This window comes from Monodon monoceros, unplaced genomic scaffold (assembly GCF_005190385.1).
Source record: "Monodon monoceros isolate NGI ecotype Baffin Bay Population unplaced genomic scaffold, NGI_Narwhal_1 Super_Scaffold_18, whole genome shotgun sequence".
NCBI lineage: Eukaryota > Metazoa > Chordata > Mammalia > Artiodactyla > Monodontidae > Monodon > Monodon monoceros.
In genome coordinates this window covers 168,056,917-168,083,589 of record NW_021703774.1, presented here as the reverse complement: position 1 = coordinate 168,083,589, position 26,673 = coordinate 168,056,917, and the positions used below count along the sequence as shown (strand labels likewise).

The window sequence follows — 26,673 nt, the reverse complement described above, 5'->3', positions numbered from 1 at the left end:
TGATACATTTATATATTGCAATACGATGACCACTGTAGTGTTAGCTGATACCTCTATCCCATCACATAATTATCACCTTTTGTGGGGGGATAGATTTAATTTCATAAAAGCAAATTAAGGGGTTTTCTTTCGTGTGGGATTCAACTTTCAAACCTCTGAATTGAGATTGGTGACTGTTTTATGTCTGTTTCCCGGAAACAGATTCTGCCCACAGGAGGTTTCTGGGCCAGGGGCGGGGTGGGGGGGATGGTGGGAGGGTGCTCTTAGGAACCATAGGTGGGAGGGAGTCTGGGGGGCAGTGGGAGACGATGAACTGGGATGTAGTGACCACAAAGGTTTTGGGAAATCCCCTGGCATGCTCTGGGGCTGGGCCCTCGGAGTTGTCCTGAATTAAGACAAGCAGCCTGCCCTTTGTCTCCCCACATTGGATGTAGCTGCCCCCAAGGAGGGACTGTAACCTTGGAAATTGGCAGTAGACGATTCCAGGAAAGGGACTTGCTGTGAGCAGCCGGAAGCCAACACTCATAGCAGCTGGGGAATTAATGCCTCTGCCCTGAAGAGGGGGTCAGGTGGCATACCATAATGTCCACCAGTGACCCAAAGTGACCATGGGAGTTGATTATCTCAGGAAACGTCACTGAGGAGCTGAGGGAGGACTTCCTACACTGAATCAGCATGTGAGGAAACATGGGAATCCATGTAAAAGTTGCCTTATGGTTACAAACCCCTTGCTTCATTGGAGAGACGTGGGGAAGCCCACTGGGTTATCTTTTGCAGGGACTGGGGGTCATTTAGTCATTTGGACCACAAAAACTTATTGATTACCTACTATGTCCACGACTCTTGTGGATGCTGGAGAGTCAGTGGTGAACAGCAATCCCCCTAGAGGGGGTGCAGGACCTGCTCTAGATCCCTCCAAGCCCCTCTCATGCCCTGAGGGTTCTCCATGCACCAGGCCGAGGGTGCCCCTCCCCACTATACTCAGAGCCCCGCACAAAGCAGAGCTGCCCAAAGGTGGGAGGGACAGAACTCCCATGCTCTTCTGCTCCAGAACCCTGAGCCCAGCCCTCTCGACCCCTCCCAAGTCAGACCATCCCTTTCCTCCAGCCAGGCTCTGGCTGGCTTGTGTGGGAGCAGATGGGTGGATGGGTGCGGGTGAGCCATTTGGGGTGAGAGCATACACATGATGGGTTCCTCCTACCAGAGGGGCGGTTAGGGTCTTCCTGGCCACCCCCTGCCTCCAAGAGCCCCCCAAAAAAGCCACTCCTGCAGTTATGCTGCATGCTTAAAGCCTCCAAGGGGGGCTAGTTTTCTTTTTAATCTCGAAGTCACCAAGCCTGACTCACTGGCAGCCTTCACACGGTACCCAACTTATGTCCACCAGGCAGTTACACACAGGTTACTCATCACAGCATCGTGTGCCAGGGCAAAAGACTGAACACAAACGCTTATATATGATTGTGCAGCCTCCCTCAGAATACTACACAGCCATAAAAAAGGCTCAGGTTGCTTTTTACCTACTGATACGAAGAACTTCTCTCTGAGTTATAAATACAATGAAGGGAACAAAGCGAGGCACGGGATACTATGCAGCATGTATATCACCATTTATATAAATGCAGGAAAGGGGAGGAGACAGGTTCATGTCGGCCTGGTGACGCATAACATTTATTTGGAAAGACTTAGAAGAACCTGATGCCTCTGGCTGCCTGCACGTAAGGGAACTGAGTGGGTGAGAGACAGGAGGAGGGAAACTGTTGCTAAGCCCCTTTTGAACTTGGACCCATGAATGTCATAGCTATTCACGAATAACTATAACCCACACTTAAAACATAAAATGAACAGTTTTAAAGTTAGCTGGTAAGCCTCGTGGGCTGGAACAGGTGTTCTCGTTTCTTTGCTCAGTGAAAGCAGAGATGGGGAGCAGCTGGTGACGCGCTCAGCGGGGCTCTTTCATCCATTCATTCCACCAATACCTGCCCGGCCCCTGCTGGGAGCTGGTGACACAGCTATGGTCAAGGATCCCCCTAATCACCTGGGGGGGGGGGCAGCTTCCTGGACCACACCCCAGGAATTTGCAACTTTAAGAAGTCCCCAGGGCTTCCCTGGTGGCGCAGTGGTTGAGAGTCCACCTGCTGATACAGGGGACACAGGTTCATGCCCCGGTCCGGGAAGATCCCACATGCTGCAGAGTGGCTGGGCCCGTGAGCCATGGCCGCTGAGCCTGTGCGTCCAGAGCCTGTGCTCGCAGCGGGAGAGGCCACAACAGTGAGAGGCCCGCGTACCGCAAAAAAAAAAAAAAAAAAGAAGCCCCCATCCCTGGATCATTTTTGCAACCACCAGAGTGCTGAGGACCACTGGTCCAGCACTCATCAATTTCCAAGAAACACACACTTTAGAATCCAGGCTCCAGAGCCTAGAGGTGCTGCCACGTGCCCCCCTCCTGACCACTGCCCCATGCACCCCCTACAGATATTTGCCCCTAAGAGCTTCCAGCTGAGTTAAGCCTCCAGCGCCATCGCCAGGTTGACCAGTTCCAGGCACCAGCTTCCCAGAGCCCCTCTTGCTCCCAGCTGGAGGCTGGAGACGTAGGCAGCCAAGCCAGCCTCAGCCTCCGAGGGTCTGCAGGCACTAGGTGCTTCATAAATTCGTGATGCACAGGCTCTGACCCCAGCTGCTCCTCGGCACCTCCCTTCCCAGCAAACCTGCGTGGAGAAAACCAGTTACACTTGGGTAACTGCTTAACAAGGGGGCGGGCTGGAGAGGCCCTGAGCCCATAAGAGGGCAGGGCGATGGGGGAGCCCCAGGGTTATTCGAGGCCGGTGTGTGAGGGCTGCTGAGCAGGTCTGGGGGCGGTCAGCTTGGAGGGCCGTGCCATGTCCTTCCAGAGCACTGTCCATCTGTCCTTGGACAGCCCTGCCCATGCCATTTGTGTGCAGGGCGTGGAAATCTACTTGGATGTCAATGGGTGAGGAGCTGGGGGCGGGGCCGGGCTGGTGCCTCATTGCCCTCCTGAGGCTGCCCTTGGATTATGCGGGAGTTGGGGGTTACCTCCATTCTCCGTATATTACCCTGCTGTCCTGCCTCATCTCAGGGAGCCCAGTTTGGGTCTTTAAGGGCCCCCCAGTCCTCCTTCTGCCCCTCATGGGCTGTGGGGCCTTAGAAGCAAGAGCCTTGCCCCTTCTTGGTCCCCTTACGTGTGAAATGGGGGTGAGGTTGGCTCCCAGGGCAGCCGTGAAGATTGAGTGAGGGAGGCTCCCGTGAGCTGGAGCTTCGGTGGGGAGGTGACTTACGAGGCCATGTCTCCCCCAGGTCACGGCACAGACCTCCCAATGTTTTTCCCCTGTAGGGATCCCTCGTGGCTGAGACAAGTGGCTCTCCCCACCTTGGAAGTCAGGAGTTTATAAATAAGATGTATCAATAGCTTGGTAACTTCTAGAGTGTTGGTGGGAGAATGGGGTCTGGGCTGGAGCTTGTCGGAGGGGGGACATGGGGGTCCTTGGAGCAGGGCATGGTAAGAGTAAGGCTGAAGTTGTGTTAGGACCCCAAAACTGCCCTGACCGTAAGTTAGGGTGTCTCAGCACCTGAGAGGCTGGGGGGGCACTCCCCTCCGCACCAGCTGCACTCTAGGCCGAGAAGGTGAGGCTCTTGTGCCCCAACTTCTGTCTCCCTGCCGGGCTACCTAGGTGTGCCCCGCAGCAGTGCGAGTCCTTCACCGTCGATAGCTCTCCAGGAGTCGTGGTCCAAATCTACGGCACAGACCCAGTAAAGATCGGAGAGGAGGCTGCCATGAACTGGTGGCCCCTGTCACATCCCATGAATGTGCTGGTGGGGATGACGTCCCCCAGCTCTGCCAACGACAAGGGCAAGGTAGGTCTTGGGGGGAAGATGAGGGGGACTCCCCCAGGAGATGGAGCTAACACGACCCCTGGGGTCTCCCTTCTAACAGCTGATGTTTCCTGAGCTCTGAGTCTATGAGAAATTCAGGGCCAAATGTTTTGCACATCTGACCTTACTCAGTGCTCGCAGCAAACCTGTGAGGTGGGCACTCCGTGACCCCATTTTACAGACGAAGAAACTGAGGCACTGAGTGAGGGAAGTGCTCTGCCCAAGCCAGTAATCAGCTGAACAGGGATTCGAGCTCAAGCATGTCTGTCTCCTCCATATGTGCTTCTGACCACGACACCAGCTTCCAAATTAGCTGCTTTTGAAGTCTGGCTTAAAAGGTTTCAGCAGCAGAACTCAAATGGGCTTTTTGGCTAAGACTGATCTCCCAGCCTCTTAATGAACCTCAAGAGCTACGCTGAGTTCAACGCTGAGCACTAGGTATCATGAATTGAATTTCCAGAGGCTGGCATTACCTCCTTTTACATAACAAGGAAACAGAGCTAGAGAGACCCCTGTAAACCTAAATAGCATAACTACTGTGGGACAGGTCCAGGATCTAAGCCCAAGTCCGTGCCCTTTCCCCTGGGCAGGCTGTCACCCCAACGGAGCCCCTGTGAGGGAGAGGTGCCCTTCCACCTCGTAAAACAGGCTCATCAGAGTCTGAATGGTTAGTGGTGGTTCTGAGTGATTAGAACCACTTGATGCCCAGGCCACACCCCCTGCCCATCAAATCAACCTCTGGGGCTTCACAGCTCCCAGGTGACTCCAATGTGAAGCTGAGGGGTGAGAACAGCTGAGGAAGCACTTTCAGGACCAGGGGACTCGTGTTGGCAGAACTTTCTGGAGGGTAGTTAGCAGAGGACTAAGTGGGGCTGACTGAGGGCAGTACACACCCCTCCCTACACTCTGTGCGCAGGGCAGGCAACTCCCTAACAGGCAGGTGGTACACTTAGGTAAGACTGAGCATCTCACAGATAAGGGTGGAGGCTGTGATGTGGCCCAGCTGAGCCTAGAGGAGCTGAGACGTGTTCTCTGCCCAGGGCTCAGCCTCCAGCACCATCAACAGTGAGATGCTTACTCCTGGCCCCAGCTAATGGCTAGTTCCGTGGTTCGTGGTGAAGGCCTGTGGTCAAGGCCAGTGGCTGAAAGGCAGGGCTTTGTCTAAAGACTCCTCTGGAAGCAGAGTTTGGTGTGGGGCACAGGAAAGACTATCCCGCCCCAGTGTCCTGCTTCCTTTTGGGCAGCTTAACCCATTGGAGGCCCCACATCCTCATGACCCATCTCATGGGGCAACAGGTGGGGTCCCAGGAGGGGCAGGAAGAGTGGGGAGGATGTATAGTGTGACTTAAAGCTTGACCTCTAGAGCTGGACAGCCAAGATTGTAAATTCTATGCCACCCCTTTTTCTGGCTGAATGATTTAGTCCCTCGATCTCTCTTGGGGGTAGAGCCCACCTGGATGGGTTGTTGTGAGGCCTCGGTGTGGAAGGGCCTGGAGGGTCACAGCATGTTATACACGGGGGTTATTACAGTACGGTGACTCTGTACTGGCTCACAGCAAGGCACCGGAAGCTCAGAAACTGTAACTCAAGACCAAGGTCAAACGGCCAGACACAGGTACATGGCTCAGGGTCCTGCTCTGGCCCCCCTGCCCTCTAATGCTCCCATGGGTGCTGGGTGCTGTCTCCACAGGTTTCGGTCTCCTACTACCAGCACAATGAGGATGTCCCCATGGCCACAGCTGTGCTCTACCTCACGAGCATTGGTGAGTGTGCTCCCAGCCCTGGAGAGGAGGGGTGGGCTTTGCAGAGGCGAGAGGGGCTGAAGGGGGCTCTGCCTGTAACGAGATGCCTCCCGTGGGTCACAGATGGATTCACACAGTACCCGTTCCCATGGTCCCTCAAAGCTCACTGCTGACCTCATTCTCTGACCAGAACAGAGGCCATCGGGACCCCATGTGTTCACGTCATCCAGCTACCTGTGTCAGGGTCCTACATTCCGCTTCCTCTGTTGCAATGGATGACGTGTCTGGTCCCAAGTTAATCTTAACCATACCAGACTCTTTCCCCTCTCATTCAATAACATTCCTTCAGCAGTTCTCACTGATGTAGGAAGCCACTACCCCTCCTGCCCTCCTCTTTAGATTGTTCCAGAACAAACTATATCTATTCCCTTAATAGGAACAAGTTATTATGCCTATTCTCTTAAGGAACCAGCTAGAGTGTCTGTTCTTAGGCCTGATTCTATGTAGTCTTCAAACTCCACTCCCCCACCTCTCTGCATTCTCAGTTTCTCCTCACTTGCCCTTGAACCTGCTCAGACCAGACCCCTACCACCAATGCTGTCCTCATCGAGCCCCTGAACACCTTCTACCGCACTCAGTTCGGTGGTCTATTCTCGTCCTCTTCCTCGACCTGTCCTCGGTGTTCACAACACTGGTGGTCCTTTCTTGAGCCACTTAGGGACCCTGCACTCAGCTTTGTCCCTCTGCAGCTGGCCTTTCCTTCTCAGATCCCTGCACTGGATCCTTTGGCCACACCCTCCGACCCCGCCTGTCAGCGCAGTGCTGCAGGGCTCAGGCAGCCGGTCACGTGGCTCTACACACAGCCCACAGGTGACTCGCAAAACTCTCTAGCCCAGCATCGCGCATAAACTTGGGGGTCTACTCACCACCCTAGCTTCCTGACTGACTGACCAATGTCTCAAACCTTTTTTTTTTTATAATAACAGGTAACATTTGTTGAATACGTAGAGTGATAGGCAGTTTTCCTATATGTTAAACCAGATCAAATTACCCTAGGAGAGTGTTTCAGAGAAAGCGATATGCAATTTTCAGATCAACATTTCTCCTTTTAATTTTATTTATCTATTGTTTTGGCCCTACCCCGCTGGCATGTGGGATCTTAGTTCCCTGACCAGGGATCAAACCGGCGCCCCTGCATGGGAAGCGTGGAGTCTGAACCAAACTTAATACACCCCAAATTGAACTGATTCCCTCTACCCCCAAGTGCCTCTTTCCTAGTAGTCTCCCACATCGTGCTAGAAGCTCCATCCTTCCAGCTGGTCAGGCCCAAGCCCTTGGTGTCGCCCTTACTTTTCTCTTAGCCCGTGTTGATCATGAATCTTGTCAGTGTTGCCTTAAGTCTAGCTCGAATCCAGCCACCAGCCACTACCAAAGCTCTCAGCCTGGTCCGAGGCATGGTCATCTCTGCCTGGGTCACCGACAGGTCCCTAGTGCGGTTCCCTCCTCCATCCTTGATCCTCTACAGGTCCAGTCTCAATTCAGCCCCCAGAGAGGCACCTCTCTAAAAGGCTATCAGATGACGTCTCTCCCAATCAAAGCCTCCTACCGCTTGCCCACCCTCAGATTAAAGCTGGCATCACCGTTACCTACACAACCTACCTCAGCTGGCCCCTCCGCTACCTCTAACCCACGGCCTCTTTCTCTTTTGTTCATCTTGTTCTAGGCACACTGGCCTCTCTGACCCTTGAACTTCCCACCATGCACTTCCTATTCTAATTGCTTTTACCCCAGATACTAATATGGGTCACTCTCTTGCCTCCTGCAGGTCTCTGTTCACACTTAGAAGACTTTTCTGATCCAAAACTGAGACACCCCCTCCACCCCCTTGTTCCCTGTGGCATTTTACCATTGGACATAATGTGTATTTTACTTATTTCTTCACCCCTTGCCACTGGCACATGTGTGTGTGAGTACGCACACATACATCCTAAGATCAAAGAAGATAGGGCCTGTCCTGTGCGCTGCTGTATCCCTAGGACCTAGAACAGTACCTGCTTGGTGACGGGCATCCTTGAGCATCCGTGCCAGGTGCTGAGTGGACAGCAGTGAACGAGGTCTGTTCCCTTGGCCCTGACATTCCAGTTGAGAAATAGCACGCCGAATGTCAAGAGTTATGAACAAAAATACGACCAGGGTGAAGCCACGCAGTGGTCAGCAGGGTGGGGAGTGGTGGAAAGTGGGATGTAAAGACCCAGAAGGAGCCTCTGTGGTGATACTTGGGCAGAAGCCTAGATCCTCAAGCTCTAAAGGGGCTTGGAATCGCCATGTATTGAGCCCTGGCTGTGTCCTAGGGGGCCAAGAGCTTTCCCAGAGGCTGGGGAGGAGGGCCTTCCAAGTAGGAATCACCTGGCAAGAAGCCAAGAGGCACAAGTGGTGTCATGACCACAGTGGACTTGTTTTGTGGCCTCCCAGGAGGTTGGGGGAGATACATGAATACCTGGGCCTCTCCAGGCTTGCTCACGAGACACTGCCTCTGAGGAATTTCTTCCAAGCCGGCAGCATGCCCCAAAGGCTAGAGGACCCTGATACCAGCCTTAGGCAGCCCTGGGTACTTACCTACAGCTCCAAGGCTGCATCCAACTGGTCTAGATGGTTGAGACCTCTCCCTCCTGTTGCAGAGCTCTCCCTGGACGTGGATGTCTACCGCAGTGGGCACTTCGAGACAAATGACAAACAGGCTAAGGTGAGGCTGCCAGGGATAGGAAGCAGGCCAGGGGCCCAGGAGCCAGATCTGGCCCACAGACTCAATTTGGCCTTCATAGTGTCAAGTGGCTACTATACAAATCAGCACTGATGATGGCAATTTCTAGCTCTTTCAAAATATTAGAATGTCTGGTGGCACTAGTCTCCCATCTTAGCCTGTTCGTGTAACCAACAAGGCCGGAGGGTCAGCTGCCCCCTTCAGATGGGACATGTCTCCTCCAGTTTGCCCCAGACCCCTCCTCCCCTGACACTGAGCAAAGGTAGGAAACTGGTAACCCACATCTAGATCTCCGCCTTCCCCTCAGCCCGCTTACCTGATGTTACTGTCCTGTCCCTGTAGGTACTTGAGTGGGTAAACTCTGATCTAGAGGTCCCTGTCGCCCTGGAGAAAGGCTTGACTCTGCCCCTGAGGTGGAGTAGCATCTGCAAAGCCAAGGACTTAACCTGGCTTCTGCCTGAACCAACATTCCTGTCTTCTTTACAGAAAAACTGGGTCTGGGGCCCCAAGGGCTGGGGTGCTATCCTTCTTGTGAACTGCAGCCCTGCTGACGCACACCAGCTCGTGGACAGGAAGAGCAAGGTGTTCTCTACGGAGGGTGAGAACTGGCCGCTGACCAAGGACCATCACCCACTTTCCTCCCTGGGCTCTGCCTCCCCTGGGGCTTCACTGCTCCATCCCTCAGCAAGCCCAGATTCCAGGCTGATGTCCCTGCTCTGGGCCCATCAAGTCTCTTTTCAATGGCTTAATGGCTTGAAGCGTGTAACTGGGCAGAAAGGGGCCCCTTGGCAAGAACACAGGCTCTGATGTCAGGTTACTTCCCGGCCATGAACTTGAGTATGTTAACTTCCCTGGTCTTGTTTTGCCATCTGTAAAATGGGGATGATAAAACGGCCATCACAGGTGGTTGAGAAGACTAAATGAAGACACACAAGGGGTAGGCGAGACCCTTCCTAAAAACCCTCTTGTAGCCTGGGGCAGGACCCTGAGTGTCCTAGCCAAAGCCCTCTTGGATCTGGTCCTGACATGTGGTCTGGACGTAGATTCCAGGTCCCAGCAGTAGAATGGGATTTCCTGGTTCACACCAAGGCTGGAGGGGAACGCACGCTGAACTGACCATGCCAGGCCCTGTTCCAGGTGTTTGTGGGGATCATCTACCCCTTACAACTGACGGGGTAGATGCCACCCTCACTCAGAGTGGGCCCCAGCTGTGGCAAGTTGCCTGTAGCCATATGTGCAGCAAGTAGCAGAGACAATGATGCAGGCCTAGGCCAGAGCGGGAGGCACAGTGTCCTCGGTGCTCCAGGATACAAGCCCCTCTACCCCAACCCTACTGCTCCCTCCATCCCTGGAGTGCTGGCCTCCAGAAGCCCCTGAATCTTTGCCTTGTCTTTTTCTCAGAAACAAAGAGTCTGTCTCAGATGATACTGAGAGTTCAGGGACCCAGCTGCATTTTAAAGAAATGCCGGGTGGTTCTCCACACCTCCAAGGAAGAGTCGGAGAAGGCAAGAGTCTACCGGCCACAAAGTGAGTGTTTCTCCACATGCCAGGGCCAGTTGTGGCCACACCTGCTCCCGGCAGGGTCCCCGTCAGAAGCCAGCTGGGGACCGAGAGCAACAGGTCAGGGTCTATTAAAGCCGGACTTGTGTCCCTGGGATCCTCTGGCTGCCACCTTCACCATGGAGTAAGTCTATACACGTGGGTGAGTCATTGTACCTCCAAGCCACTTTCCCCAGTGGGGGCGATGATCGTGCCTCTCCTACAGGAGTTTCATAGCTGGATGAAGAGAGGTGGGCATTAGATGAAATGGTGGCTATAGCCTTGTAAAGATTAGTGTCTTCTCCCGAGTATTCCTGCCACGCGAATCCATCTGTTTCTTAACCGAGACTTGGCTGTATTAGGTTTTGAGAATTCAGAGGCTGGGAAGCCAGATTGGCAGCTATGCTAGCACATCCAGCCCAGGTACCACACAGCCCAGGTACCGTGTGGCAGGCAGGTGGCATGTCCCTATTCTACAGATGAAAGCGGGGAGGGCTGCTGGCTTAGACAGTGGATGTGCCCAACTCCAGCAAAATACCCTTCAACAGACAAGTCTTTGGATTTCCCTAAACGAGTTCAGTATTCAGTGCCTCTCAATTAAGATTTAACTCTTCGCTACTTTCTTTAAAAGCCAAGTCTAGCCCCAGCTGGGCAACTGGGGAGCATGTGGTTTGCAGTGGGCCATCTCTGTGTCCAGCGTGGGGGAGCGTGCCGCAGCTCCCTCCTTGCCCATGCTCGGGGGCCTCAGCTCCGAGGCAGCTGTTCCATCTCTTCTGCAGACATAGGTCACAGCTGGATTGGAAGTGACCTGGGACTAGCAGAAAAGGCAGCCCAGGTTGTATGTGGTCCTTTGACATGTGGGCTAGAAATGAGCCTTAGAAACTGTGGCTCTAGGCCTGGTTCAGGCCATGAGGGCTGTTCTGGTCCTATGAAACCCAACTATGTCCAGGCAACTCTGAGGTGGGCTGGGCTGGATGGGCCTTGGAGCCTGCTCAGGAGGCCAGGGATGTGTGTACCCGCCCAAGATGCCATACTTCAAGCTACCTACCTGCCTTTTAAAGTATTCAAAAATTTAGGGTAGGGCAACACGGCACACTGTGTTAACATATCCTCCAGGTGAAGCTGAGTTGAGCTGAAGTTGGAGAGCCATAGTCTAAAAGATAGAGCAAAGGAATTTAAGAAATTTCCGGAGAAATTGAAAGCCAGAGCATAAGGTTCGAGGAAAAAAAGGAAAACACTTGCATGAAAGCAGTGATCAACTATGACCAGTGCTGTTGAGTGACTAAGATGCCCAGATCAGTGGGAAAGTTGGTTTTCAAAGCTGGTCATTAGTGACCTTGATAAGAACAGTGGGGATAAAAAGAACAGTGGGGATAAACAAGAGTAGGGAGTTCCCTGGAGGTCCAGTGGCTAGGACTCAGCACTTTCACTGCGGTGGCCCAGCTTCAATCCCTGAGGGAACTAAGATCCCACAAGTTGTGCAGTGCAGCCAAAAAAAAAGAGTAAAATGGGCAGGCACAGTGAACATAGACCATGGAAGGAGTCTGCCATAAAGGGAAGTATGTGGCGGTAATAACTGGGTGGGGCATGGGGTGGGGGTGGGGAACAGTATCTGAAGATGGTAGAACACAGCATATCCATGTGCAGATGGGACCCATCCAACAGAGGTGGTGAAATAGATTTCAGGAGAAAATTATAGGAATGGATACACAGTACTCAGAATATGGGAAGAGGGAGAGTTAATGGCCACAAAATAGTGTTTCCAAGTACAGCGGAGGCCCCCTCTGAGGTTTGATCATATCCTAAAAGATCTTTCTTTTAGGAAAGATCTAAAAAGATCTAGAAAGTGTGGCTTTCTCCAGCTGCTTGAATGCCAGGGTTGAGGTCTTGGTGTGGGAGCTGACGGCGTGTGCAGGGTAGTGGGTCAGGTAATGGGTCTTGGAACGTGAGGAGGGTGCAAAGGGGAGTGAGGGTGGAGGGTGGGAATCGGCTGTGTAGAAAGGCTTGGGGCTGGGATGAGACTGTAGATGAGCTGGAAAGACTGAAAGAAGAGACGCCAGATCTGTCTTGGAGGTGGTATCCGAGCCATGAGCCTTGACATTGGCGTCTAAGATGATGCAGAACTCAAGTTCATTGAAATAAGGTCGCAGAAGCAGACTGGATGGTCTGGTCTATGGTGTAAATGGTACCCGGCACCCTAGTGGTGGAGACAAGCCAGTTCTAGAACAATCCACGGAGGATGGTAAGGGTGGTAGTCAGGTACAGCGAGGAAGCGGGCAGGTGGCATTATCTGATAGCGTGTCCCTCAAAGGGATAGGATTCTTGAGGAATGAAGAGATGGTCTAGAAGTGCCATCGAAGATCAAAGGGCACCTGCCCTACCTCTAAGCCCAGGGGTACATAGAAGGTAGAAAAAAGGAGCACAGTTCAAGGGAGTGTTTCCTCTGTGCCCCGGTGCTCCTGCTCTAGAAGGATAAGGATATTACCTGCCCTCAAAGCCTAGGGCAGATGGACAGACAGCCAAGTTCCAAGCAGGGGCTTGGGGAGTGGAGGTGGTGAGAGCTCAGGTTAAGCCAAGCTGAGCGAAGGCAGAAAGGGCCTTCTGGGTAAAGGTAACTGTGTTGTGGCTGGTCCTCCTGGCCTCCTTTTCTGTATAGTGGGGGTGATCGTTACAGCACCTGCCCCAAAGGATGGTGAGGCCGCAAATGAGTCCGAGCCCCGACCCCAGGTGCCGGCATGTAGTAAGTCCACAAGAAACGTTAACTGTGCCTAAGCGCAAGCGACTAGATACGAGAGAAGGCCCCTGGCAGCTGGAGGGAGACCAGGTGGTGGGCAGTCACTGTCCAGCCCCACAGCACGCCAAGCACGCCTGTTGCGAACCCTGGGCGGGGGCCCTGCAGGGACGCAAGGGGTGGTCATCTGGTCTCGCCCCCTCAAGGTCTGGCTCAGGGCAAGCGAGGAAGCCTCCAGGCAGACTAGAAGCAGGAGGCCGCATAGGTACATCCCCAGCGCTGGGGCTGTCCAGCTGGCCCTGCCACCCGCTAAGGCCAAGCCTGCAGCCACCACCCCTAGCCCTTGCGACGAGGTTCTTCTGCAGAACCGCCTGGAGCCAGTCTGCGAGGTGAGCCACAGCCCCCCTCGGGTGATCACTGTGTTGCAACCCAGAGCAAGGGGCCGGTGAAGCAGGCCATGGCCGCAGCTTGTGTTGGACTTTTTGGGTGAGGCTTCCAAGCCCATCTCTGTACAGCTTCTCACCTTGAAGGCTTACGATATTCTCCCCAAGTCTGGCCAAAGCGTAGAACCACCATGAGCCTTCACCTCTTGAAGGCAGGTGTTTTTATCTGAGTCCCGGCTCCCGACCGGTCTTTGAAGAGTGAGTAACTGGCCCCCGTTTGTGAACAAACCCCTGCTGTCCACTAAGCCCTAAACACCAGGAACCTAGGGGCCGAAAAGCCATCTTGACCCCAGCTCTCCTGGGACTCCCGGCCCGACTTCTGACCTGAGGAACGTGCCATTGGGTGTGGTGATGGGCACCAGGCTCCTTCAGCAGCCGGTCTATCCTTCTCTCCTTCCTAGAAGACAGCTCTAGCACCTTCGAGTTGGTGCTGGGGCCTGACCAGCACACCTACAACTTGGCCCCCGTCGAGGATGACTTGGAGGAAACCTTCTACGTTGAAGCCTTAGAGTTCCCATCCGCCAGCTTCTCGGGCTTGATTTCCTACTCGGCCTCCCTGGTGGAAGAGTCTCAAGACCTGGTACATCCCCGGGTAGAAGAGCAGCCCTCAGAGCAGGGACTGTGGGGGAAGGGAGACCTGTCACAGCTGGGCAGAAAATGGGAGCACAGTGGGTGGAGCTAGGGTGTCATGTCACCTTCGGGTAAGAGCCCTGTAGAGGACAGGTAAGGGCGTGGAGGTGGGCTGGGCTGAGCAGCTGGAGGCCCGGTGGGGGGAGGGGGAGAAGGTGGACGGGGAACCAGGTCACCAGCAGCACCTCGTCTTACATCGCAGTCGATTCCAGAGACCGTGGTGTACAAAGACACCGTGGTGTTCCGGGTAGCTCCTTGCGTCTTTGTCTCCAGCACCCAGATGCCTCTAGAGGTATACCTGTGCAGGTAAGAAACCCTCAGGCTGCCTGGGCCGGGTCGTTTCTATAACTGGCTGGCTCTCCTGTCTGTCGGCGGGGTGGGTAAAGATGATTAGACTTCTCACCAGGAATGTGAAATCCTTCCACCTGAGGCAGCCACCCAATGCTTGTTTGGATACTTAGAAGGCTAGGGCTGGAGCCGTGACCACGGCAGTCCCCCTCTGGTCTTAAGGGGAGACGGACAAACAGCATGGTTTCAGGTAGGATCCAGGGCTATAAAGCCAGGGAAAAGGATGGAGGGGTAAGGATGAGATTGTTATAGGGACAGCAGGGAAGCCTGCAGAACCAGGAGAGAGCAGGCAGGAGAAGGGGGAGGGGCGACAGGGCAAGGTGAGCAGGGCCTCAGCGTATTAGGGCGTAGCCTCCGGGACTGTAACGGACCCCCAGACAGTGGTTTAAAGTCAACTTTCTCCCACCTAGATGCCCACAGTGGCAGTCAGGGGCCCTGGTTCCTTTCAGGCTGTGATAATGCTTTCCCCTGAGGCCGCAGCTTCATCTTTATGATGGAGGCTGAGCACAGGCACTTCTGAGGCCTGGCCCCTAGGAAAGGGGAAGAGCCAAAGTCCGGGCAAAGCCACCCCCATTTGTTGCTGCTGGAGTCTGGAAGGCTCCTGAATTGCTCTGCTCACGTGCCAATGGCCTGAAGAGGCGCAGGCCACACCTAACGGCAGGGAGGCCGGGAACGATCTCTAGCTATGCGGCTGGAGGAGGGGAGAAAAGACTGTGGCGGGTAAAACCCGTGGGAAACCATCCAGGGTCCTGCACAACCACTCCGGCCACGTGGAAAACCAGAGGTACAAACAAAAGGAACCAGTTCAGCCATTGAGATCACGTGGGCCAGACGCAGCCACGGCTCGGGCCGGGGCGGTGGGAGCGCAGTGGTTAGATTCAGGATTCCTTGGAAGGTAGGCTCCCCCGCCCCCAAGTTAGCTGAGGGATGGGATGCAAAGAAACAGGAGTGTCCCCTGGGTTTGGGGTATGCAACGAGATGAATGGTGGTGCCCCTGCCTGGCGGGGGCGGTGTCAATTGGTGCTTTGGCTCTAGAGACATAAAGCTAGAGACACCCATTAAGTTTCTAAGTGTCTGGAGCTCAAGGGAAAGTCTGGCAGCTGGAGATGGGGGGGCCCTGGCACGTTGTGGGTATTCAGAGCCACAGGCCTAGCTGAGCTCAGAGGAGGAGGGAATATATTGGGAAGATGCCTGAGAAGTGAGCTCTAGAGCCCTCGAACCCTCGGCTCCAGACAAGAACCTAGCAAAGGAGCCTGAGAAGGAAGAAGTTCAGATGAAAACCAGGAGAGCGGAGACCCGGAGGTGAGGGGAGGGTGATACGTGGTAAGAGGCCAACCATGGGAAATTCCGAGGAGAATAAAGTGCCCACTGGGTTTGGCAAGATGGAGGCCACTGTGCAGAGCGTGATCCTGAGTGGTGGGTTTGAGCGTGGTGGGGTCACAATTGCGTCGAAGGAATGAACGGGAGGGGAGTACTCTGCAAAACGCCAGAGAAGTGGTCTGAAGGGGATTTGGGAAAGGGAAGGCTGTTTTTTAAGGGAAGCAAAGAATAATGCTAATGGATGTGATCCAGCAGAGAAGGGGGAAACTTGGTGGGGAAAAAGCGAACAGGTCACATTGGCCTTAATAGGTAGGACCGCTCACCCACTTTCCAGGAGCAAATTGACTAGAGGAACTGTTAGCGGTAGGATGCTGTCTGGTGCTAAGGACCTGTTGAAGTTGCCAACTTAGAGGACCGTCACTGTGGTTCTTCTCCAACTATTTTTGGTAACGGGCTCTAGGGAAGAAGAGACGTAGAACTGAATCTAAGCAGGGTTGTAGTTTTGCCAGGCAGATAAGGCCAAGGGGAAGGATAAGGGTATAATTACCATGACGCATCACAGGCTCAAAGTTAGATAAGGAGAAAAAAGACACGGGGTGATGGGAATAAAAGCAGTCGAGGGCCAGGCATCACAGTGATATCAAGCTGCTGGCCCAGGGACCAAAGTGAGCAGGGAAGATGGAGGTGATGGAACTGGACAGTTGATCTTAGAGGTGGTGTGACCACTAGGATGGGAGGGTAGAAATAAGACCTTGTCAAGTCAAGGATCTGAAGAGGTCACGGTGGCCTGGCCGTAGCGCCTCATGGCAAGGAGTACGTCCATCCCTCCTCCAGACTCAGTGGAGGCAAAGAAGAAAAATAGCTCTTCCACGGGAGCGCTGCTAGGAAGTTGGGTCCACAGAGGAATGCCAGGCTTCAGAATGAGAAGGTAAAAGGGAAGAGCTTGAGGGATTTTGCTGACAACTGATATCCAGGTATAAGATCTTTCTTGTCTTTTGTATCTGAAGACAGAAGTTCACTCACAGGAGGCATCTGTTGAGACACTGATCTTCTAAGACTCTCCCATAAGGGTGGTATTCAGGCACGGCTTGATCCAGCTTTGCCACAGATGGTGTACAAGACTGGGGCTACACTTCCTCCCCCAGCACACATCTCAGACTGTTTCAGACCTTATCAGGCTGGCCAGTTCCCTGCAGTCTTGTCTGTGTAGAATCGAAAAATAGGTTCTTTGGAACAGTAGCATGGAATAGCAGTTCAAGTTTTGGACCTGGATTAGAATCCAAATTTTTTACACTTCCCAATGGTGACCTTGCTGGCATTCAACTCATGAGGACCTGCTGGTAAAATGGGTGATCTCAACATCAGCCCCAAACATCACTGTTTCTCTCCAACAAGGAATGGATGTACACTGTGGACCTGTAAGCCTGGTGCTATACGTGATGGCACTAAGACCTCAGGGCTCAAGACCCACCCCTGCCAACCATATGAATATGACAACCTTGCTGGCCATCTCAAGGGGGCACTAGGCTTCTTGGCTTCTCGGGAGAAAAGTACAGCCCCCTTGCGGTGAGAGGAGTCAGCCCTCTGGGTAGATCAAGGCAGGAGAGCCTGGGGCATTTCCTAGATCACTGGGGCAGGGAGTGGAATGTGACTGCAGAGTAGGGACAAGCAGGGTCTTAGGACACGAGAGCGGAGACTGACACTAGTAATCTTAAAAAATTTTTTATTGGAGTATAGTTGATCTACAATTTTGTGTTAGTTTTAGGTGTACAGCGAAGTGATTCAGTTATACATATATCCATTCTTTTCTAGATTCTTTTCCTGTATAGGTTATTACAGAATGTTGAGTAGAGTTCTCTGTGCTCTACAGTAGGTCTTCATTAGTTATCTATTTTATTTATAGTAACATGTATATGTCAATCCCAATTTATCCCTCCTCCCCTTTCCCCCCGGTAACCGTAAGTTTGTTTTCTACAACCGTCGACTCTACTTCTGTTTTGTAAATAAGCTCATCTGTACCTTTTTTTTTGAGTCCACATATAAGCGAGATCACATGATATTGGTCTTTCTCTGACTTACTTCACTCAGTATGACAATCTCTAGATCCATCCATGTTGCTGCAAATGGCATTATTTCATTCTTTTTATGGCTGAGTAATATTCCATTGCATATATGTACCACATCTTCTTTATCCATTCCTCTGTTGATGGGACAACAGAGGTGGTTTCTTCCACGTCCTGGCTATTGTAAATAGTGCTGCAATGAACACTGGGGTGTATGTATCTTTTTGAATTATCATAATTATGACGCATAATCATGGGTCATATGGTAGTCCCATTTTTAGTTTTTTAAGGAGACACTAGCAATTCTTGACCTGACTTTGCCATGAGCTAAACCAAGTGATTCCGGGCAAGGCACACCCTGAGCTTACCAGCTGCTGCTCCATGAAGTGGGGGGACAGCAGCTCTGCTTACCTCACGGGCAGGGGCATCATTTCTCCTGACCAGAAGGAGGTTCCCCCTTCCCCTGGGACAGAGAGGTCATGACCAGTTGGGGAGCCTTGGAGGCCTTTCTACAGCCAGCTTATTTCCCGTGGCAGAGAGCTGCAGGTCCAGGGCTTCGTGAACACAGTGATGGAGCTAAGCGAGAGAAGTAACATCCAGGTGGCATCTGTCTACGAGGACCCCAACCGCCTGGGCAGGTGGCTCCAGGTAATCCCCCACCTGTGGGGGAGGGGTGGGGGAGACACCATGTGTGGCACATACAACAAACTTCACCAGCTTCTGTTCAGCCTTCCAGCAGAGCTAAGACTAACCAGGGGCGGCTTTGTTCTTAGGAGGTCAGTGGTGGCTGAGATGAAATGACTTGCCCAAGTCCTAGCCACTAAGGGGTAACGCTTAGAGTCCAACCTCCTCCCATTCCAAAATGTACGCGTTTGAGACCACAGAACACCTAACCCTAAGGCCCAGGTGTCTGAGGGGCTGATGCCTCCAGCTACAGGCTGGCAGGCCCGGGGCACTGCCCCAGGGTCCAGCTTGACCCTGGCTGAGCAGGAAGTGTCGAGCCCAGTCTTTTGAGGTCTGGTCTGTAGTCACAAATGACGAGGACCTAAGTAGTAGTGATGAAGGAGAAAGGGGCCGACTTCTGCCCTTGATCTTGCCGTGATAGAACTCTAAGTACCATGAAAGCAAGAAAATGATATGATCTAGTGAGTTACTAGATTTACCTCGGCGCTTTGCGTGGTCAGGAACGTCTTCAAACGCGGGAAGCAAGGAGCTGGCCGTGCAAAGATTGGGGTTGGGGGTGGATTAGAAGTAGGAGCCCTTCAGGCACAGAAACAGCCGACTGAAGATCCACCATGTGAGGAACAGAAAAGCTGGTGTGGCCAGATCAGAGTGAACTACTGTCAGAGGTAGGTAAGAGCTAAATCATCTATCGGGGACCTTTTACACAAAGGTAAGGAAGAGAAGAAACCAATCCCAAGCAAGACGAGGGGAATTCCCTGGCAGTCCAGTGGTTAAGACTCTGTGCTCTCACCACCAAGGGCCCGGGTTCGATCCCTGACTGGGGAACTAAAAGCCCGCGAGCCGCGCCGGTGCAGCAAAACCAAAACCAAACAAGATGACATTGAATGGTATGAATCAGGGCAGTTGAACGTTCTGACTTAGGTTTGGTTTTTTGTTTTTTTTTTTTTTTTTGCGGTACGCGGGCCTCTCACTGCTGTGGCCTCTCCTGCTGCGGAGCACAGGCTCCGGACGCGCAGGCTCAGCGGCCATGGCTCAGAGCCCAGCCGCTCCGCGGCATGTGGGATCTTCCCGGATCGCGGCACGAACCCGCGTCCCCTGCATCGGCAGGCGGACTCTCAACCACTACGCCACCAGGGAAGCCCCTGACTTAGGTTTTAAAAAGACCCTCTGGCTGAGAAATAGAGCGCCAGCCTTAGGAAGGGGCAGGAATAGAAGAGATGCTGATTGGAGGGCCTGACAGTCACAGGGGGAAGAGGTGGTCTTCCCCAGGTGGCTTCCCCTGAATAGTACCAGAGAGGAGTCCACTTGGAACATATTTTGGAAATAAAGCCCACAAGGCTTGTTCATGGATTCGGTGCAGGAGACGAGTGGAGGAAGAATCTTAGGTGGCTCATCAGGTTTTAAACCCGATGAACAGAAGGACAGGCCAGGGAAAATCCCCAAGAAGGGGGGGATGCCTGCGCAGGGTTTTGAGGGCTGAGCAGAAGGTGGCAGGAAGAAGGGGGTTCTCCCTGTACCTGCTCTCTGGAGGTGGCCCGTGTACAGGGAGCACTTGTGGCTGGAAAACTGGATGCGGGAAAGTAGCTGATGGAGCGAGAGAAACTCACAACTTGTTTCCCTGTGTCCTCCAGGATGAGATGGCCTTCTGCTATACCCAGGCTCCCCACAAGACTACTTCCTTGGTCCTTGACACCCCTCGGCTCCCCAAGCTCGACGATTTCCCCATGAAATACTCACTGGTGGGGACTCGGTTTGACTGATCTGAACTTGGTCCAACCTCTCAGGCCTGGTGCCTGCTGGAAGTGATGGGTGCCAGGGGAGAGGGCCCAGGTGGCCTCTGGGGGAAGGGGGTGTGGGAATCTACTGAGTCTGGAATGGGGTAAGACTGAGGCTTAACGCCTGTCCCTCCTAACACCCTGCCCCTGCTGGGTCTCCTTCCAGAGCCCTGGGGTTGGCTACATGACCCAACGCACCCAGGACCATACGGTGGCCAGCATAGATTCCATTGGGAACCTGATGGTGTCCCCACCTGTCAAGGCCCAAGGGAAAGAATACCCTCTAGGCAGGATCCTCATTGGCAGCAGCTTTTACCCCAGGTGAGGCAAGAGGCCAGGTAGTGGCCAGATGCCTTAAAACCAAAGGGAGGGACTCCTGTAGTTCACCTGGACCCACCTGATTCCCAGAGGACTCAGCAGGTCATCTGCTCTGGACCTTAAACCGTCAAGTCAGGACCTCTGAGTCTTTGATTCATGTAGGAGACTAGGGGTAGAAAAAGCAGACAAACCACTCATTGAGTGGTGATTCCAGGGTTTAAATTGAAGCATGCTAAATTTGGTTGGCCTATTGACCCAACATGATGTTGCTGCCACAAGATGTGTGGCTAGATTTCTTGGTGGCCGCTCATCTAAATCCAGGAAATACAGGGTTCAGTCTTTATCCAGAATCCAATGGCTCAGTCCTGAGTTGAGCCAGAGTAAAGGATTCTTTTTAAAATTTCTATGGAAGTATAGTTGACTTACAATGTGGTGTTAATTTCTGCTGTACAGAGTGACTCAGTTATACTTGTATTCATATTCTTTTTCATAGTCTTTTCCATTATGATTTCTCACAAGGTATTGAATATAGTTCCCTGTGCTCTACAGTGGTAAGGGATCCTTCATAACCACCCCACCCCCCTATGGACCAGCCAATGGGTAGAGCAGCCAGTTACCCGAAGGTAGCCTGGCACTCACCGAGTTGTTGGCAGCCAACCTGGGCCATGCCAGCTCACGGGCTGTTCTTTCCATCTTCCCTTTAGCAAGGACTGCCGGAACCTGAGCAAGACCCTCCGGGACTTCCTCTACGCCCAGCAAGTCCAGGCCCCGGTGGAACTCTTCTCCGACTGGCTGATGATCGGTCATGCCTATGAGTTCATGTGCTTCATCCCTGCACAGTACAAGGTGGAGGACAAAAAGGTCTGTGTTGGGGGCTGGTGAGGATGTCTCCCACCCTCTTTCAGAGACTTCTGGAAGGGAAGCTAGAATCTGACCCTAGTTCTTTGATTCCCAGGACTTCTGGCTGCTCCTGGCCAGCCCCAGCTCCTGCTACAAACTGTTCAAGGAGAAACAGAAGGAAGGCTATGGAGACGCACGTCTGTTTGAAGGGATTAGAAAAGATCAGCTCCTTTCTAATGGTAAGGGGACACCCCCCCTCCGCAATAGAGGGCAGCTCCTTGGTCCCAGATGTCCTTTCTAGAGAACCATTTCTACTTGGTTCCTCCTGATAGAAAAGGATCCTAGGGAAGCATAAAAGCATGAAATGTACCATATTAGAACATCTTGTTCTCTTTCAGGGTAATTCTGGTGGTACTAGGACAGGACAGGCAGATCAGCCAGAAATTCTGGGATGGCTGAGAGGCTGCCAGAATATATGCAAAGGGGAACTTAACACATGGATGGCTCCATGCGGTGGGGGACAAACCAGATGCTACCAACACTGGTGTCTGGATGTCTTCGGGGAAGGTTGGGTTAAGTACCTGGGTGTTGGGACTTCAGGGTCTCCTGGTCACCCTGCAGGAAGACGTAAGTGGACAAGCAGAGATTGTGGGGCCTGGTGCCACAGCAGTTCTGTTCTAAACCTTCTGGAAACCTAGAAAGGGAGTGTGGGGGAGGGGGTGAAGTTCTCGACGTGTGGCCTGAGGACCACCAGCTTCAGTATCACCTGGGAGCTTGTGAGAAATGCAGAATTTCAGATCAAATTTTGAGGTGGGGCCCAGGATCTCATGGTTCTAGGAGGGCTTATGGAAGGCGACCTTGAGTATGAGCCACCTGTCACACGCCAAAGACCTTGTGTTATCCCAGCTGATGGCCAAGTGGAGCAACTGAAGAACAAAGTTAAATAACCCGGGCAAGATCATACGTGGCAGGTAGCCAGGCTGTACACAGAAGGCATGGAGGTGCCCAGGTGAGCGGGGGCCGATGGCACTTGCTCACCTGGTCCAGGCTGCCCGCCTCAGACCCGATCCCAGGCTCCTCCCCTCCGACCCGGGACCGAGTGGCCGGTTGTGGCAGTGGAAGTCCTCCTGCGCTTTCATGGACCCTGCTGAGTCCCCACATGTGACGTTTGACCTAGAATGGGTCCCTGGAGGCCAGACAGGCCACCCACCGTCATCACTGGCCAGAGAATATACCCAGTCATCTGTGCCCAGGACTGGAGTCTGCCCAGCCCTGGACCACTTGGCCCACCCCCTGGCCCACAGGCCTGCCCGCCCTCTCCTCCTTCCTACAGGGAGGGAGGCCAATACCATCAATCAACTTCTGGCTGATGAAAACATGAGGAAGCAGAACGCCTACGTGGAGGTAGGGGCCAAGGGTTGGGGACCTTCTCCAAAAGGCAGGGGGAGGCAGGGATCGCCTTGGCAACGGGTCCCTAACTGAGCAATAACTATGACCAAGCATCACACACGATACCTTACTCTAATCCTCAAAATAACCCTATGAAGTAAACCCACCTTGTCTATGAGGATAGCAAGGCTCAGAAGAAAGCCACCAGCCTGAGCCGATGAACTGGGGAACCAGGTTTGAACCCCAAGTCACCTAGTGTTGGACCCGAAGACAGTGCTGTAGCTCGACCTCCCGACAGAAGACCTCCCCGACCCTGGCTTCTCTAGGAAGCTCTGGGCACCAGAGAACATATCAGGGCCTTCTCAACACTTCTGAATGAAGCGGCCCTTCAGCTCAGAGTCAGAATCACCCAGCACCTCAGGTCCCTTAAAATGTGAATCACAGGCTGTGAGAAGCAAATTTTCCAGAAATTAAATACCTTCTAGTGGGGAAGCCACGGCCTGGAGAAAGGACGATGACAGGTCCAAGGTCACCCGTCAGCACAAAATCGCTTGGTCCGCTGAGTCCTTATGGCTCCCGGCCAAGGCAAGCTCTGTGCCCTGACCTTTGCTGAAACAGGGGAGGCCTCCGGGCACGGCAGGGTGGGCAGCAGCCAGGTGGGGGTCCAAACAGCATCTCTGAGCCCTGGTGACATGCACCGTGGGTGTGAGGTCATGATCCCTATGTCAAGACCTAGGAGATGCTCAGGCATCGGGTGTTAGCTGGTCTGGGCAGGGAAGTGCCCCGGGAGTCCACTGCTGGTGTCCCTTCCTAAGGATGGGAGCAAGTGCCTGGCTTTGAGGACCTGTTCTTGCTCTTGCCCAGGTCCCCCACTCTGGCCAGGACTGAGGGCTAAGGGGCCCCATGCTACTGCAGAATTAGGACTAGGGGCTGCCCTGGCGCTGATGAGCTGAGGGATCATGGCCTCTCGAGACCAGGCCTTTGCTCTGAGCCCCGACTTCAGAGCGCCGGCCCCCCGCCCTGCATGGCTCCCCGCCTGCAGTCAGTGTCGAGGAGATGCAGCTGCTTCGGGCTGGTAGCCGGTACCCGACAAACTCGCTGCCCTCCCGGCCCTTTCCCGCCCCACAGAAGTGCATCGACCTGAACCGCAGTATCCTGAAAAGGGAGCTGGGCCTGGAGGAGCAGGACATCATCGACATCCCGCAGCTCTTCTGCCTGGAGCATATCGCCAACATCCCCTCCAGCGAGCAGACCGAGAAACTCTACGCGAGGCCCTACTTCCCTGACCTGGTGAGGGGCGCAGGGTGCTGGCTGGGTGTCCCCGGGCTGGGGCTGGGGGCAGTCTGGCCGACTCTGGCCAGTCTCTTGACAGACACGGTGCTAGACTACGGAGGCGGGGCCCAGCAGACAGTGGCGCCTGAGAGGAAGAGAAGTGAAAGCCCTTCTCTCCCCCAGTTAGAGAAGACCCCTCCAGGGAGCAGGTGGGTGGGGGCCCAGGCTGGGCCAAACAGGGACTAACAAACAGGGACCAACTTCAAGGGCCCACCTCACAGACGGGGACGCTAGGCTCCACCAGAGTGGAGGGGGTAAAGCTGTCTGCTGGCCATGAGACCATGGGCAAGCTCCCTGAGCCCATGAGACCATGGGCTCAGCTTCCTGTCCATGTATCTGGGCAGCACCCTATTTAGAACAGGAATTGGGAATTTGGGGGTGTGGGTATATGCGAGAGCCCTGCTAAGGCCAAGCCTTCCAACCGTGGCCTACATCTGACCTTTCTCTCACCACTGTGCCCCATCACGTAGGTGCTTAGAATGAATTGAGACACTTGGGCTCATCAAGTCCTTAAACACTTGCAGGCCTCTTCTCTGAGCCCCAGGGACACAGGGCCCGCGTTCAATCGCACAGGGTTCTCTTTTACAAGACCAGTGAGGCCCTCTGGGCATGCAGTAGGAGGCTACATAGGCCCTGGGAGTAGGGAGGTATGGGTAATGGTGGGAGAAGCTGCTTTTGAGGAAGAGATGCTAGAATTAAGATGTGAAAAATGGACAGAAGTCCAATGGCAGAGCCGGGCGTAGAGAGCATTCCAGTAGAGGTAGGCAAGATTATGGCACAGACAAGACTAGAAGGCCAGGACAAGAGAAATGCAGTAGAGGACGCAACCGAGAAGTTGGCAGACCTCAGCTGGGCAAGATTTTGGTTTTGCTATTGAGAAATATATCAGGAGTCACTGGAGGGTTAAGCAGAGCGGGGTGGAGTTTGCTCGGATGGATTGGCGATGTCTGTCCGAGCACAGGCTTGGAGGAGGGGTACCCTGTGCTTGTCTTTCCTGGTCTAGCCCAACCACAGAGGCAGCTGGGTTTTCCCTTGCATTAAGCCCAGTGGCCTTCCTTCCTTAGAAGAGGGACAGGGGCCTCTCTTCCACGGCTCTGACCCCTGTTCATCCTAACTGCCTCCCTGACAGCTACAGATGGTCGTGATGGGCCAGAACCTGGGCATCCCCAAGCCTTTTGGGCCCCAGATCAATGGTGCCTGCTGCCTGGAGGAAAAGATTCGCCAGTTGCTAGAGCCCCTGGGATTCCAGTGCACCTTCATTAACGACTTTGACTGCTACCTGACTGAAATCGGAGACTTCTGCTCCTGTGCCAACATCCGCCGGGTGCCCTTTGCCTTCAAATGGTGGAGGATGGTGCCCTAGACCCATCTTAGCGCTGCCAGCCCTGCCCCAGCATGAATGGCCCGCTATCACCACTCAACAGTGTCTGACCCTTGCCCTGCTCAGGGGCCTGGAGTCAGGGTTCTACAGCCCTTACTCACCCTGCCCACCCCCGTCCCTCAGCATTCAGTGGGGTGGCAATACTGGCAGCTTGAGGCCCTTGGAAAAAGATGGCAAGTGGTCACTGAGAAGTTACTGAATGTCCATTAAAGCTCTAGTCGTTCTCACTGCAGTTTGGCCGCGGACTCCTCATTTCGGGGCAGGGGGTAATGGCTAAGGATGGAAAGCGGAGCAGCTGGGACACCTGTGGTCAGGCTGTCCCACTGGGAGGGGCAGGGGACCAGGCTACCATGGAGCTGCTGTCCCTCGTCTTCAAGGTCTTTGCGTGTGGTGGGAGCGGTTGGGCTCGGGTCACGCAAATCCTTCTCCAGTTCAAGCACCTGGTGAGCTGGACGTAGGCGCTCGAGCTCAATGTGACAGACTCTAGGCTTGGGGAAGGGAGAGGACTCCCCCTCGGCCTGGTAGGAGCTACAGGAGGCCAGGCCCGAAGAAGAGTGACTCCCGTGCCTTGTGGACAGCGGGCATCGGCAGGGAGAGGCTCTAGTCTCCTTGGTCAGCAGGTATAAGACTCTGAAGGGCAAGCTGCGACAGGCAGGCCTGCATGGACCCTTGTTAAGCCCGAAGTGTCCAGGGGAGAGGAAACGAACACCCACTCTAGGACCCAAAGCTGCCTACTGCCTGTCATCTCTGCCCACCCCTACGTTTATGGCACAAAAATGCTATGAAGTCAAATGATCCTGGGGTTTAACCACAGCTGCTCCCACCCTGCCCCTCCTCCTACCGACGGGAAGCTCCAAGCAGTCCAGGTACGTGGAACGGGGCAGTGCCTAGGGGAGGGGCTGATCTGATGACATAAAGCAGCCGGCATCCCAGAGGCTCCACAAACTGGACCGGTGTCGGCATGCTGGTGGCTGGTGACCTGGAGCAGAGGCTGTCAACTTGGGTAGAACAGAGAAGGCCTAGGGCCTCTGAACCCACGACTGGCCGCTTGGTGCCCCCCGGTGGACAGCTCGCCACACTGCCTGGAAGGGGCACATTTGTGACCAGCGCTGAAGTGACAACAGGGCTCCCTTATGAGGAGTGGGTGGAGGAGGGTGGGGAAGGCACACGTTGTACAGCCCTCTTCAGGTGCTTTCCGCGTCTCCTCCTCTCAAAGCCCCAGGAATGTGACATGCGATGAATATGAAAAACTCCACGTTTTGAGTTGGGCCAGTGGGGTGCTGAAGCCTCCCTGAGGGTCACACATTTCCAGGAACAGAGCTGGGAGCTCCACTCACCTCCCAACCCCAGCAGGGCTCAAGCCTAGAAGCTAAAACGACCCGCGCTTCCCTGGGGCCCAGAGTGGGAGCCCGGGCCGGGGCAGGAAGGGCTCACGCAAGAAGCCGTTCCGTGTTCTTACGTTCATTCCGCTGAAAAAGAAGTGCAGAAG

The 26,673-nt window shown here is 54.0% G+C and overlaps 1 protein-coding gene across 1 annotated transcript; it reads left to right on the top strand.

Moving 5' to 3' along the window:
* Positions 1–2,876: 2,876 nt before the first annotated feature.
* PADI6 (peptidyl arginine deiminase 6) lies at positions 2,877–25,407 on the top strand. The gene is made up of 16 exons (XM_029229614.1): positions 2,877–2,968; positions 3,687–3,870; positions 5,579–5,651; positions 8,309–8,373; positions 8,878–8,989; positions 9,793–9,918; positions 13,506–13,684; positions 13,937–14,040; positions 18,002–18,113; positions 19,781–19,888; positions 20,091–20,245; positions 20,947–21,103; positions 21,198–21,321; positions 22,416–22,486; positions 23,600–23,761; positions 24,933–25,407. The coding sequence occupies exons 1-16, from the start codon at positions 2,877–2,879 to the stop codon at positions 25,164–25,166; spliced, it is 2,058 nt and encodes a 685-aa protein (XP_029085447.1). The 3' UTR covers positions 25,167–25,407.
* Positions 25,408–26,673: the final 1,266 nt, after the last annotated feature.

Coding starts and splice junctions, on each gene's coding strand:
- PADI6 (XM_029229614.1), top strand. CDS start 2,877: ATGTCCTTCCAGAGCACTGTCCATCTGTCCTTGGACAGCCCTGCCCAT. Junction 2,969..3,686: donor ATCTACTTGGATGTCAATGG/GTGAGGAGCTGG, acceptor CGGGCTACCTAG/GTGTGCCCCGCAGCAGTGCG. Junction 13,685..13,936: donor TGGAAGAGTCTCAAGACCTG/GTACATCCCCGG, acceptor CTTACATCGCAG/TCGATTCCAGAGACCGTGGT.